The sequence below is a fragment of the Eubalaena glacialis genome, chromosome 3 (genome assembly GCF_028564815.1).
Source record: "Eubalaena glacialis isolate mEubGla1 chromosome 3, mEubGla1.1.hap2.+ XY, whole genome shotgun sequence".
In the NCBI taxonomy this organism is placed as follows: Eukaryota; Metazoa; Chordata; class Mammalia; order Artiodactyla; family Balaenidae; genus Eubalaena; species Eubalaena glacialis.
The window spans coordinates 161,835,849-161,850,110 of NC_083718.1; the positions used below are offsets into that span (position 1 = coordinate 161,835,849).

The 14,262-nt window shown below is 44.4% G+C and overlaps 1 protein-coding gene across 11 annotated transcripts in view; it reads left to right on the forward strand.

The window, feature by feature from the left end:
• SCMH1 (Scm polycomb group protein homolog 1) overlaps positions 1 to 14,262 on the forward strand; it is a 196,130-nt gene that overhangs the window by 169,575 nt on the left and 12,293 nt on the right. For 10 of the 11 annotated variants that reach the window (XM_061184406.1, XM_061184408.1, XM_061184405.1 and 7 more), the window contains 2 exons: positions 2,223 to 2,423; positions 4,574 to 4,765. In XM_061184406.1, the coding sequence (XP_061040389.1) occupies positions 2,223 to 2,423; positions 4,574 to 4,765 (393 nt within the window). The remainder of the gene's footprint in view (positions 1 to 2,222; positions 2,424 to 4,573; positions 4,766 to 14,262) is intronic. The other variant, XM_061184407.1, reaches the window with a different exon arrangement.

Consider the following 14,262-nt stretch of genomic DNA (forward strand, 5'->3'; position numbering starts at 1 on the left):
GCCCTGGGTCCAGAAACTGGCACAGTGTCATTTCCACCATAGTTTATTGGTCAAGTATCACAGAGATCAGTGGAAGGAATGTCAAAGAATCTGGGAACCACAGTCTTTGGAAGGTTTTATCCTTTGGCTTTTGTATTTCACCCTTTAATCCATATAGAATTTTTTTTTTAAATCATCACTGAACTGGTTATATTTTTTCCTTTTTATGTGCTTTAATTAAGTAAAATTTACATACAGTGAAATGTACACATCTTAATATACAATTTGATGAGTTTTAATTAATGTAAGCAGCCATGTAGCCACAGCCCCAGTCAAGATAAGAGTCATTTCTACCACCCTGGAGTTACCTCATGCCTCCTCACAGTCAGTCTTCACTCTCACCTTTATTCTGATTTCTGTCACCATAGGTTAGATTTTCCTGTTCCTGAAATTAATGTATAAATGGAATCAGATTGTGTGTACTATTTTGTATTTGGTTTCTTTCACTCAAAATAATGTTTTGAGAAGCATTCTGTCAATAGTTCATTCTTTTTTACTGCCAAGTGGCATTCCAGTAAATAAATATACCACAATTTGTATATCTGTTCTCTTGTTGATGGACATATGGGTTGGTTCTAGTTTGGGGCTATTATGACTAACCTGCTATGAACATTTTAATAAGTGTCTTTTCACAGACATAATGTTTTCACTTATTTTCATTACTCTTTTCTCTTTGAGTTCCTCATTTTTATTTGTTTTGTTTTCAATGAAAGAGTCATATTATGACATGGAAATTCTAACCATTTCTTAACAGACTTCAGCCAATTCTTCTTTTATTAAGTCTACCTTCACACCGACCTGCAGGGGCCCCTGCCCATTCTTGAGCCTTTTGTGAATTATAAGATGGAGCAGCTTGGCTCTCATCATTCCCCACTCTTGGTTAAGGATTCAGCGTTCTTGGGTCTGCTGAGTCAGTTGCTACTTTGTCACTCTGCTTTCCAGCTTCCGGAATTTTAAGTTGTCTCCTTTCTTGTTATCTGGCTCATTTTAGTGGGTTTTAAGAGAAAAAAGAGTTAAATCTGTATTTCAATGCATCTTGTTTACCCTTTTCTTTTTTTTCCTTTCTTTTTCAGCCGTCACCTTCCACATCCTGCCTCTCTCTTTTTGTTTTCTTCTCTCCATCTTGCTTCCCCTTAGATTTAGAATGACGATGGTGGAAGAATCCTCAGACAGCATCTGGCTCAGCCCCTCCATTGTGTGGATGGCAAACCTGAGGCCCAAAGAGGACAGTAGTCCATCCACAGCCCACACAGCTACTGCTCTTATCTTTTTGCCTTTAATAACAAAAGAGACTTTTTGCCCTCCTGCCCTTCAGTTAGTGAGCCAGGACAGTGTGAAGAAGCAGAGTACCCCCTACTCAAGTGGAAGCCTAGAAGTCAGGTCAGCAGAAGGAATGCCGTAGCTGGCCAGGCAGCTGCGGGTCCTCTCTGGAGACCAAGAAGCAAGTCTGGGTAGGACTGCCTCTTTCTTCCATGCTCGCCCTGCCTCTGCCCTAGCACAGTGCCAGCTGGGAGGTTGCAATTAGGAGAGTGCCCAGCTGTCTTGACAGGAGAAACTACTGAAACAGAGAAATACATAGGTGGGACCCTCAGGTCCTTTGCATGTTTTTCTTTATTCCAGTTTTCTTCTATTTTCGCTACTTTCTTTGAGCCTTTCTTCTATTTTCACTGCGTTTTTTGAGTGTTGATGTAGAAGATAACAAAGGGACTCTAAGGCCCAGAACGGAAGGCAAGGCAAGTGACTGGTGGTTTGACCACTCTTAAGTCCAAAGCCAAACACACACAAGCACTAACATTGCCAGAGCCCCCAGCTCCGTACACAGAGCATATAAGAGATACCAAGAATATGTAAGGCAACCAAGGACCGAAAATGAAAGTACATACATCTGGAAAATTGCTTAGATCTTCTTTTCAGTGTACAGAAGACAAAGTGCAAGTTCTGTGCCTTGGCTGGTCTGGGCTGTTCTCCCAGCAGGCTGCGTTCCCAGAGCTTTGGTCATGCAGTTTGGGCTGGCAGCAGCTGGGTACAGCCACCCTCTACCCCCTCCCACGGTGTTTCACAGCTTAGCAGCTGGGAATCCTGTAGAGACCAGAGCCAGGGTATGAAAGACGAAGAGAGCACTGTTGCCTGACTTCTCTACCCTGGATACTCTATAAGCTGCTTTGATTCTTTGTCTCCTGCAGTTTGTATTTACTTGAACAAGAATGGCAGCACAGGCCCCCATTTAGATAAGAAGAAGGTCCAGCAGCTCCCTGACCATTTTGGGCCAGCCCAAGCCTCCGTGGTGTTGCAGCAGGCTGTGCAGGCTTGCATCGACTGTGCTTATCACCAGAAAACCGTCTTCGGCTTCCTCAAACAGGGTCACGGTGGTGCAGTTATCTCAGGTAAGCGCCCCTGGGCTGGTGTGGCTCCTAGTCAGAGGGGCGGGCCTTTTCAACTGGCTAATTTCTAGCAAGGCATCCTGGTTTCTACTTCACACCTGTAGGCTCTGGAGAAATATGAAAGTATTCCATTTCTCAGAGAGTCCTCATTTTCAACTCCCAGAGCCCCTCCAGGTCTTCTGCATATCGCTGCCAAGTAGAATACCCACACAGACTCTGTCTCCCTGCCTAGCCTCTCCCATACAGAAAATATATGGCTGTGTTGCTTTAAAGATGATCACAAGAAAAAATCCAGAGGAGGCTGTACTGTGGAAACAGTAGAGTTTCTCCAGACTGCCATAGCCTCCTAGCTGGCTTCAGGGAACCACAGAACTCTTCTCTCATTCTTTTGACTCCTTAGCTTCCTAGTCCTAAGCCAGCCCTGATACAGGGGAATTGAATCTCAGGGCAGAGTGGGAAGAATCATCCCTCTCTTTCCCGCTCTGAGAGTTTGAGTCAGTTGCACAGTGTATGGTTTTTTGGTTTGTTTGTTTTCACTGAGAATAGTCACTTTTTCTGCTGTGCCCTGCTCTGTTTCAGTTTTCCTAAGTCCAAAACCCCATTCTTTACCCACCAAACCTGTGAAGACTTGACCTAGAGCCTTTCAATCTTTTTTTTTTTAATAAATTTATTTTATTTATTTATTTATTTTTGGCTGCGTTGGGTCTTCATTGCTGCATGTGGGCTTTCTCTAGTTGCGGCGAGCGGGGGCTACTCTTCATTGCGGTGCACGGGCTTCTCACTGCGGCAGCTTCTCTTGTTGCAGAGCACGGGCTCTAGGCATGCAGGCTTCAGTAGTTGTGGCTCTCGGGATCTAGAGCACAGGCTCAGTAGTTGTGGCACACGGGCTTAGTTGCTCTGTGGCATGTGGGATCTTCCCGGACCAGGCCTCGAACCCGTGTCCCCTGCATTGGCAGGCGGATTCTTAACCACTGCGCCACCAGGGAAGCCCCAGCCTTTCAGTCTTAATTGTACACTACTCCATAATCTCCTGCCCCTGCCCTCTAACTAGTTGCAGTATCCAGCCTCAGGAAACCCAGCTGACATGGAAGACCCCATAAATACCACCTTTTAGCAAACATTCATTGAGTCCTTACTCTGTGTTAGAGGTTATTGCCAGACACTGGCCAGGGGAAGGGAAGAAAAGAAGATGACATGCTCAGGCTCTGCCCTGATGGAAAAGAAAGACTAGCTCACAGCTAACTGTGGGAGGTGTTATAATATGTGAGAAATGCATGCAGGGTGGTGTGGGAGCCCGGACGAGGGAGTAATTGGCTGCATGGAGGATGGGGGCAGGCAGGGAAGGAATTGCTATAAAAGGCTGAAAACTGCATGGGCAATCAAGCCTCCCTTTCCTTCTGAGGCTGAGGCCTCTGCCTGGCCTCTCCTTTGCTTCTGTGCAGCAGTCTACAGGCACCTGGCTTTCTTTACCACTTTTCTTTAGCAGCTCTCACCCACACCTTCTCTAGGGTTCTTCCTCTGCCCCAAAACTGGTTCCTGAGAATGACCTATCTTCCCATTTCCTTCCTGCCCTCAGAGACAGATGTAGAGGCCTTTTGCTTGTTAAGGATTATACAGATACATTTTGAATAGAAATAGGTGGGGAGTTTAAAAAAAAAAAAAACAGGCCTGGAATAGTTCCAAATGTTGCCGAAATTCTAGTTGCCCTTATCCAGATCAGATTGTACGCCTCAGCCGTTGCTGGCAATAGCTGTATTCTCCTCTTCTGCCCAGCTTCTCTGTTCTTGGGCAGTTCTTATGGAAATGGAACCCCAAATGAACAGATTTCCTGGAGGAGGCCCAGCCAACTGATGGAGCAGATAGAATTATGTTCACAGTTGTTTCACAGGCTAAGTAAAATCATTCCAGAGCCCCAGGTGCAACAGACCTGCCCTGGCCACTCCCATCATTGCAAGCCCTGGAGTTGGAGGCAAAAATCAAACCCTCAAGGGAGGGAGGGGAGGGGAAGGGAAGGAGGGAGGAAACCTGGGCACCGATTGCCTCTGTGTAACCAGGGAAGCCTGAGGCAAGCAGTGGGCTGGACTCCTCCTGCCCTGCCTGCGCTGCTGAGCTGAGGAGCTGACGTGCTCAGCCCTGTTTGCTTAACTCCACAGCCGTGTTTGACCGAGAGCAGCACACCCTCAACCTCCCAGCAGTCAACAGCATCACCTACGTCCTCCGCTTCCTGGAGAAACTCTGCCACAACCTTCGCAGTGACAATCTGTTTGGCAACCAGCCCTTTACACAGACTCACTTGTCACTCACTACCACAGAGTACAGCCACAGCCACGACAGGTACCTACCAGGTAGGAGCTGGGACGGGGTCTGGGCTAAGAAAGGGGGGCAGGGTCGTAGCGGTAGCGGCAGCAGCGAGGGCCCAGGGCCAGGCCCTCAGATCTGCTAGCCTGGCACCTACTACCCCAAGATCTGGTTTTCTGTCCCTTAACTTTGCCGTGTCTGGCACTTTTTGGTCTCCTCTCGTCTTTACTGTCTCTTCAGGATTTTGTCTCCTATCTTTAGGATTAACCCTCTTTCCTCTGGATTTTTATCCCTAAAAAAATGGTGGTTCGTGATTCTCCTGAATCTGTATGTGGCGCCACCGTGAAGTCACAAGACATCTCCCCGTGTGAATCTGGCAGCAAAGGCCTAACATAGAACTCCCTTGCCAGCGGGAAGGTTTAGTCTCAGGCTACAGATTGAGAAATTTGCTCCCGGGTGATTGGCCATCCACTCTTTCCTTTGGCACGTGGCCATAACTCCTCCAGCACCGCCAGTCTAGCAAGTCAATTCAAGTTCCTGCTGTTTCTAACTAGGCTGGAAAATAACTTTCTTAGTTAACATACCAGACCCACAACGGGAAAGCGGATGCCACGTGGCCGGATCAGTGACTAAGCACTTCTGAGAGAGGTTTGAGTGAATGGAACTCAGCATCTCTAATCTGGAGCACAGGACACAGAACAACAGGGAGGGAAGGGAAGCTTGGCCTTAAACGTAGCGAGGTAGGTCATTATGGCGAGAGGGAGGAAAGGCTCTTTCAAAGAGTCCTGTGGACCTTGTCCTGGCCAGAGGAATAGAGAGGCAGTGCTGTCAGCGCTGGGGCTGTGCTGCCTGGTGATGGGGGAGCGTAACTCTAAAAGGTGGTCCCTTCTGACCTGCACAAGTCTTGTTCCCACACTGTCTTCCCTGTTGTCTTTTCATCATTGTCAGAATCACTCCTGATAAAAGTGCCACTTGTGAAAGAATGTGCTGGGGAAGTGACTGCTCACCCAGCACCCTCCATCCATCACCTCTATCTGTACTGCTGCACCCAAAGGAGAATTGCTTATATGACTTGCAGGCAGGGCAAAAAGCTGCCTGAATTTCAGACGCTCCTTCTGGGGGCCCCACCATCTGGTCCTTGGAGACATATCTGTGACCCTCTCATTGACCCTTTTCTTCAGAGGGAACTTCTCATCTGACCTACTCTAGATTGCTTTCTTTCAGCGTCACACTCTCTGAGAACAGAAAAGGGCATTCTTACTTGTAGTTAGGCTATTGCCCTGGGAGTCTGGGCTGGGCACGGTGGAGTTGGTGCACACAAAGGCAGGTTGTTAGATATCCCCTGCTGCTGGCATTCAGGAACTCTGAGCTGCACTTCAATAATTAAAATTAGCCCTACCTGAGATTCTGGAAGAATGGATACACGAGAGAGGGTAGCATGTCCATGAGTGTAGCTGCTAGTCCAAAGAGAGATTTCTCAAAGAAATAGGAACTCAGAATTCTTTTTTTTTTTAAGCATTTCTTTTTCTTTTTTTTTTTTAAAGTAATTTATTTATTTATTTTATTTTTGGCTGCGTTGGGTCTTTGTTGCTGCGCACGGGCTTTCTCTAGTTGCGGTAAGCGGGGGCTACTCTTCGTTGCGGTGCGCGGGCTTCTCATTGCAGTGGCTTCTCTTGTTGCAGAGCACGGGCTCTAGGCGCACGGGCTTCAGTAGCTGTGGCACGCGGGCTCAGTAGTTGGGGTTTGCAGGCTCTACAGAGCAGGCTCAGTAGTTGTGGCGCACGGGCTTAGTTGCTCCGCAGCATGTGGGATCTTCCCGGACCAGGGCTCGAACCTGTGTCCCCTGAGTTGGCAGGCAGATTCTTAACCACTGCGCCACCAGGGAAGCCCCAGAATTCTTAAATGCAATAACACCGCTAACAACCAAGAGAAACGCACTGGTAGCAGCATGCAGAGGCTGGTAGGGGTATACATCATGGGCCTGCAGTCGTGATGATAGTTTGGGGTTGGGGCGCGTGACCTTTCCTGGGAATTCTGTTCCAGTTTGCATCTCTCTGATTCAACTACCAGATAAGAGGAAGCAGGCTTTAGCCACTCTTCCTTCTTGCCTCACCAACTAAGAAGAGACAAAGACCAGGGTTATCACCCTCCGCATTGGCTGCCCCCCTTCCCTTCCCTCTTTTTCAGACAGATTCAGCCAACTCTCTGTGCTCTCCAACCTCTGTTTCTCATAGTGGGTGCTCAGCAACTTGGCTGCTCTCACCCTAGTTTCTGTTTGCTTCCCTGAAATGTTTTAACTCTGCCCAGACAAACTAGACCTTTGCCTAGATTTCTAACTCTTCTGTGCTCCCTCGCTTATCTTTTCTGCCTGCCTACCTACCTCCCTCCCTGCCTTACTGACCCTTTGCGCCACCTCTGATCATTTTTCATTTCCTACAGTTTTCTGGTTAGTTACTCAGACCTCTGCCAAAGAGCTTGATGTGCATAAGGGCTTTCTTTTGCTTTGCCCTTTGGATCTGGTGTTTATTACCCCCACCCTTCTGCCTGGCTACACGCTTCTACTAGTTCCATATCTGAAGATACCACCTCTCTTATCCAGAAGCTTACCAGCCCCCTCTTCCTTCCCTACAGCCCTGTCTCCACGCTACCCTACCCATTTCTGAGTAGGGTAACTGACTACACATTTCCAGTATAGCAAATAGTCACCAAGTGTACATCCCATTAGGCTTCCTTACCTAAGTTGAGACTTAGTTTTTTCCTCCAGTGTTTTATTTTGGAAAATCTCAAACTTATAGAAAAGTTGTACAGTAGTACAGTGAGCAGCCTTGTACTCTTCGCCTAGATTTGCCACTTAGCTTTTTGCAGTATTTACTTTATCTGTTTCTCTAAGTATATATACATGTATGCGTTTCTGTATATTTTTTGTTTATTTACTGAACCATTTGAGAGTTAAGTGCAGATGAGAGACTTGATCCTTAAGCACGTTTGTATGTATCTCCTAAGAACAAGGAACACAATACTATTATCATTCTCGAGAAGTTTAACATTAATAAAATCTACTAGCTGATATATATAGTCCATATTCAGATTTCCCCAGTTGTCCCAGTAATGTCCTTTGTAGCTTTTTTTTTTTCCTAATCCAAGATCCAGTGAAGGGTGATCCACTGCATTTAGTTATCATGTCTCTTTAGTTTTCTTTTATCTAGAGCAGTTTTCCAGCCTTTTTTAGCTACCTTCCATGATATGACATTGGCATTTTGAAGAATTCAGGCCAGTTGTTTTGGTTCAGATCATCAAACATTTATCAAATACTTACTCTGTGCTAGATCCTATACTGGACTCTGGGGAGACAGAGAGAAAACAGACTCAATCCCTGCTCTAAAAGAGTTCCCAGCTGAGAGAGGAGATACAGGTAAACATGTATGTGGTAAGAGCATGGAACCAAAGGTACTCTGGCCCAGCCAGGAGTGATGAGCAAGGAGTAAGGTGAAAGAAGAGGTCAGGGAAGGATCCCTCAGGGAGGCAATGGCAGCTCAGAGTCCCTTCTTAAGAACTACACACGTGGCTGGATCCAGTACGAGGCCTATAAAGATTAAGTGAGAAGGAGCTCTTTCTGGTCCTCTGAAAACTAATGGTATTAAACAGGAGATTGTATTAATTTAGCTGATCCCAGTGACTATTAATGTTAGCTGTAGTTGAAATCCACCTAGCACTCACCTCTGAGCCTGCTGTTTCCTCTCTGCTGAAGGAAGTAGTTCATTTGTCCCATGACAGTGAGTTCCTCGTGCCTGTCTTTCCAGTTCCATCCAGGTCTTCTAAGCGGGTTATAAAGTGGTTCTCCTGACAAAACCCCAAAATTCACAGAATAAAAGCCAGATAAGAACTCATAATTTCTTAGGATGCCCCTTCATTCCCACACAAGGTTTCTTCATAGAACTGTCAGAGTTTTAAGAAGACTCAAATGTTTATAATTAATTGAAACTGTAGTGATTCCATTATTCGGTCAGACAGTCAGTCAACCCAGTATTTATTGACAGCTCTGATTTAGGTATAGAGGGTTCCATTGTAAACTAGGAGTCAAGGTCGTTACACCCACGGAGTTTACAGCCTGGTAAAGAATATGAACAAATAAGCAAACAAATTAATTCATGGTGATGAGCGCTTTACTGGAACAAGTTCAGAGTTCAAGAGTTCAAACCCGGTGTGTCAGGGAAGACCTTCCAGAAGAAATGATATATACACTTGGACCTGAAGGAGTAGGATAATGAGGTAAAGATGCCACAGACCCAAAGAGATGGAAGAGGGGAATGATGAAGAATATTCTTGTTGACTAAGCGTGTGAGACTGTGAGGGGCAAGAGGAAACCTGACTTGTTTCAGAAATATAGGGTAGAAAAGAAGAATGTGAGCAATGAGGCTAGAGTGGTAGCAAAGGCCCAGGCAGAAAAGGTCTAATTGACCAGGTTACAGACTTTATATCATTGAGCAGTGAGGACCCATTGAAGTATTTAAAGCCATGACTGTGTTATGGAAATAACATAATCAGATTTGTGTTTTCAAAAGCTCACTCAGGGTACTTACTGTGTGGGAGAATAGTTGGAATAGAGCAAGAGGTAGGCCGGGAAACCAGTTGGAGGTTTTTGAATTCTGCAAGGCCTCCTAGATTTGGGGATTGTCCTTTCCTTTGATATCCAAATCTAAATAAAATTAAATGACCCCCCCCCCGCCCATCCCACATAACCCAGGATGAGGTTACATTTTCCTCGTAGTAGTGCATACTTCTAGCTCAGAATTCCTGCTTCTGAGTTGGTTCTTAATCCCTTTTTCCCCTGTCAGTTCCTGTAGTTGATGGTCTCTCCTGCAGTGCTTTGCCCCAACAGTTTGATCCATCTCCTCATCCTTCATTTCCCTAAGGAAAAACCAACACAAGTCTGTTAAGTGTACTAGACTTGTACTGAAGTTGTGGGTAGAAAGAAGGATACTTACCACAAAGAAAAGGAAGCAATTTAACATTTTTGTTTTAGTGTTTATCAGATGTTATAGCAAATATCTTACTGGCCTCTTTCACTTTAGGCCTCCGCCTATTGCCATTTTCTGCGACCCATTCTAGATTTGGAGGAATTCCCTTTGCCCTCTGATTTCTCTGTTCCCTCCATCCCATACCTCCTCCCTTCCAAGCTATCAGCAGGCAACTCCAAATTAATTTACGGTGCAAAATAATTTTGTTTGCTTTTGTCTCAGCTTTCCCCTTCTACACAATGCCCAGACCTTGCCTTTCATACCAAAAGAACCATTAGTGTAATTATCTAAAAGAAAGTACCAGCTAGCCCAGATCTATACTTTCAGCAACTCAAAGAACAAAGGGAAAAGCTGTGGGTGGAGAGATTTGTTCCGTCTGTTCTATGTTCCCTTTTTCCTTTTTTCTGCCTTCCTGTGGATTAATCCAGTTTTTTAATGATTCTATTCTATTTCTTTTGTTGGCTTGTCAGCTATAACTCTTTGTTTTGTTATTTTAGTGGCTGCTTTAGTTTGTATTATACATTTGTTGTAACATATCACCATCTACTTTAAAGTAATAATCATATCCCTTTACATATAGTATAAGAACCTTAAAACAGTATGCTTCTCACCTCCTGGCCTTTATGCTATTGTTATTATCCATTTTACTTTTACATATTTTATAAATCCCACTTTACATTGTTACTATTTTACTTTAAACAGGTATTTACCTTTTAAAGATTTTTTTCAAATAAGAAAAAATTGTTTTATATTTACCCTTTTATAGTTACCATTTCTGCTACTCTTCATTCTTTAGTGTAGAGCCATTTCATACCATCATCTTCTCTCTGCCTAAAGGGCTTTCTGTAACATTTCTCATAGTCATGTCTACTGTAGTTGAGTTCTTCCAGCTTTTGTTGCTTTGAAAAAGGTCTTTTTTGTCTTTGTTTTTGAAAGGCACTTGTGTTGAGTTTAGAATTCCAGGTTGACTTTTTTGTTGTTCAGCATGCTAAAGATGTGGTTCTACTGTCTTCTGGTTAGCATTGCCTCTGATGAGAAGTCTTCTGTCATTCATATCTTTGGTCTCTTGTATTCGTCTTTTCCCTCTGGATGCTTTTTAGGTTTTCTGTTTATCATTGGTTTTAAGCAATTTGATTATGCTGTACTTTGGTGAGGTTTACTTCATGCCTCTTGTGCTTGGGGTTAACTGAGCTTCTTGGATATGAGGGTTTGTCATTTACATCAAATTTGAAAAAATTTCTGCCATTCATTCTTCATATATATTTTGTCACATCTCCTTTGGGGACTCCAATTAGACATATATTAATCCTCCTGAAATTTTCCCACAGTTTACTGATGCTTTTAAAATATTTTTTAGCCCTTTTTCTGTGTTTACTTTGGGTAAACTCTACAGATATGGTTAAGTTAGCTGATCTTTTCTTTGGCAGTGTCTAATCTACTGTTAATCCATCCCATGTATTTTTCATCTCAAACATTGTATTTTCATTTTTAGAAGTTCAGTATGGGTCTTTTTATATCTTCAGTGTCTGCTTAACCTGCTCAGTCTTTGCTTTACCTTCTTGAACATATGAAATATAGTTATAATCACCTCTCCATTACTCTGGCCTATGAACTTTAGCTGCCATGTTTTACCTGGACTCTCAGCTCCAACTCCTCAACTCAGGGAGATCACTGGGCACTGTCTGATCTTCCCCTCCCTGCACTGTAGCCAGGAAGCTCTCCACACAGTAAGCTGGGAGCAAGCCTAGGGCTCATCTCATTTGTTTCCCCTCTTTCAGGAGTGTCTATCCTGCACTATCTAATGCCCAGTGTCTGAAAACTTATTTTATATATTTTGTCTTTTCTTTTAGTTGTTTGAAGCAGTAGGCTATGTCTGATCCTTAGCTAGCAGCAGAAATCCAGAATGTATCTTGAATCCATGGATATCTTATCTCTACTGCCTTCACCATCATCCTCCCTCTCTTGGCCTGAGAGATCCTTTCTGGCCTATCTGGTCCCCTTACTCCCTCTCTTGTTCCTCTCTGGTCCATTATCTACTTAATAGCCCAAATGGTCTTCTTAAAGCATAAATTAGATTATGGCACTCCTTCACTTAAAACTCTTTAGTGGTGTTCTAATGCACTTTTATTTATTTATTTATGTGGCTGCATCGGGTCTTAGTTGCGGCATGCGGGATCTTTGCTGTGGCATGCGGGGTCTTTCATTGCAGCGCGCGGGCTCTTCATTGTGGCACGCTGGCTTCTCTCCAGTTATGGCACGTGGGCTCCAGAGTGCACGGGCTCAGTGGTTGAGGCACGTGGGCTTAGTTGCCCCACGGCATGTGGGATCTTAGCTCCCCGACCAGGGATCGAACCTGCTTCCCCTGCATTGGAAGGCAGATTCTTAACCACTGGACCACCAGGGAAGTCCCTTTAATGCACTTTTAATAAAATCCAGATGTCTTACTTTGGTTTGCAGTGTCCTGCATGATCTGGCCCCGGCCGACCTCTCCAAATTCATCTCTTTGTTCCCTACATTTTAGCTATATTGTTTTTCCCCATTTCCCTGAATATTCCAAGCTGTTTCTACCTCAGGGTCTTTCTGTATGTGACCAGGAGCAGCCCCTAGCCATTGCACCAGGGAACCTACAGCAGATCCTTTCCCGTGATCTACCCAGACCCATAAAATTCTCTGCATGTGGGGAGTATCCTGAGTCCTGGACCACATTCTTATCCTTTGTAGTTTTCCTTAGAAATCAACTGTTTAGCTAATGCTTTGGGATTCATTTAGGGCCTCCATTGAACCCTAAAACCAAGCACACTATCTGGCATACCTCCACTTGGACTCTTCTTCAGAGCACAACTTGTCAAGTTGCCACGGAGGCCTCTCAGGGTCTCCTCATCTAAAAAGGTCCCCCTGTTATTTTCTGTCTTAATTCCCTATTCCTTTCTTAGGAATATTTACAACAGTTTCTATTTTTTATGAGCTTGTATTTTGTCATCCTCCCCACTAAATTAAATATTCCATGAGGGGAAGGGTGAAATCTATCTTTTTCACCATTCTCAGTATCCATCACCCTAACTGTCACATAGTAAGTACTTAATAATATTTGTTGAATGAAAGGATACTTAGTAGAGGATGTGGGACACATGGTTCAGAGAAGGATATTTTTTTAACATGGGACAGACTTAAGTCTGTCTTAAGCATACGTAAGAACTGTGCTAGCCTCTGAGTCCTGTGTTGGTGTAAGAAGTTTCTTAGATCCACAACTGTAGTTGTTTCTTGATCATTCAGTCTACCCCCATGAAGGGGAAAGCATGCTTCTGAGCGTAGAGTCCTTGAATCTCAGAAGCAGAAATGGCTCTAGAGATGATCTAGTATCTAGCCCAGCAGACAGTTGTGTTCATCTGACTTCTGCTTAAATACCCCTAATGATATGTTGCTCACAATCACCTTTGGCAATCAGTTTTATTGTTCAATACTTTTGATTACCAAATGCCTTCCTTTTTGAGCTGAAATCTACCTTCTTATAACTCCTACCCCTGCTCTACTCTCTGCCTTCCAAAAAACAAATCTACCTCCAGCCCTCTTCTCTACCCATGACTGCCCTTGGTGTCTTTGTCTCCTCTTTCTCCAGCCTGTATATGCCCACCCTCTTTCTCCTTTGCCATGAATTCTAGGCCTCCCACCACCGTTCTGGTCATCCTCCACTGGGAACTCTAGTTTTTAAGGTCAGCCTTGCAATGTGATACTCAGAAGATCTGCTTCTCACTGAAAATAGCTGTGTAAGGGCAAGGTTCTTGTCTGTGTTTACCTCTGCATACCCCATACCTAGCACAGTGGCTGGCACACAAAGGGTGCTCAACAAATGTTTGTTGAATGAATGAACCAGCTCCCTCTCATGCTGATTGTTCTCATGTCTCCAGCATTCAATGGTGAATTTAATTCATGTTGATCCTGTGAGGCTAAGGGATTTCATCTCCATTTTATAGAAGCTGAATCCCAGAAAAAAGGTGGTGATCATTGACTAATCATCATGCCAGAAATAGAACTCAAGTGTTCCAGCCCCAACTTCTGATCCCTGGGCCAGTGGTTTCAAAGTTTGTTTTGTTTTAACAGTAGAACTCCTTTTTTTTGCAAAGGTAAGATTATATGAAACTCTGGTATATAAAAGCTAAAACCAGAGCTGTTTTGATAGAAGCTGGGATGAGGCCCAGGCTCTACCCAGGAGCTGGGAGTTCTGCAGGGCTCTGTGGAGCACAGTTGGAAAGCACTGCAGTCTTCTGCCCTGGCATCATCCTACTGAAGGCAGCCAGGGCCTCATTTGATCAGCCTTAAGCTGACTAGGACCTCTCAGAGCCTTGGGCATGATGCTTCATTTTTCCTCTTCATCTCATTAGGATAAGATTTAATGACCTTGCCTAGTCCAGGTGCCACCAGTCCAGATTTTCAGACCTCTCAACTCAGAATCCAGATTTCATTTACCATTCTTAGCATTGCCAAGAGAAGAGACACTTACTGATTTTGCATCAGCATCTGGTGAACCC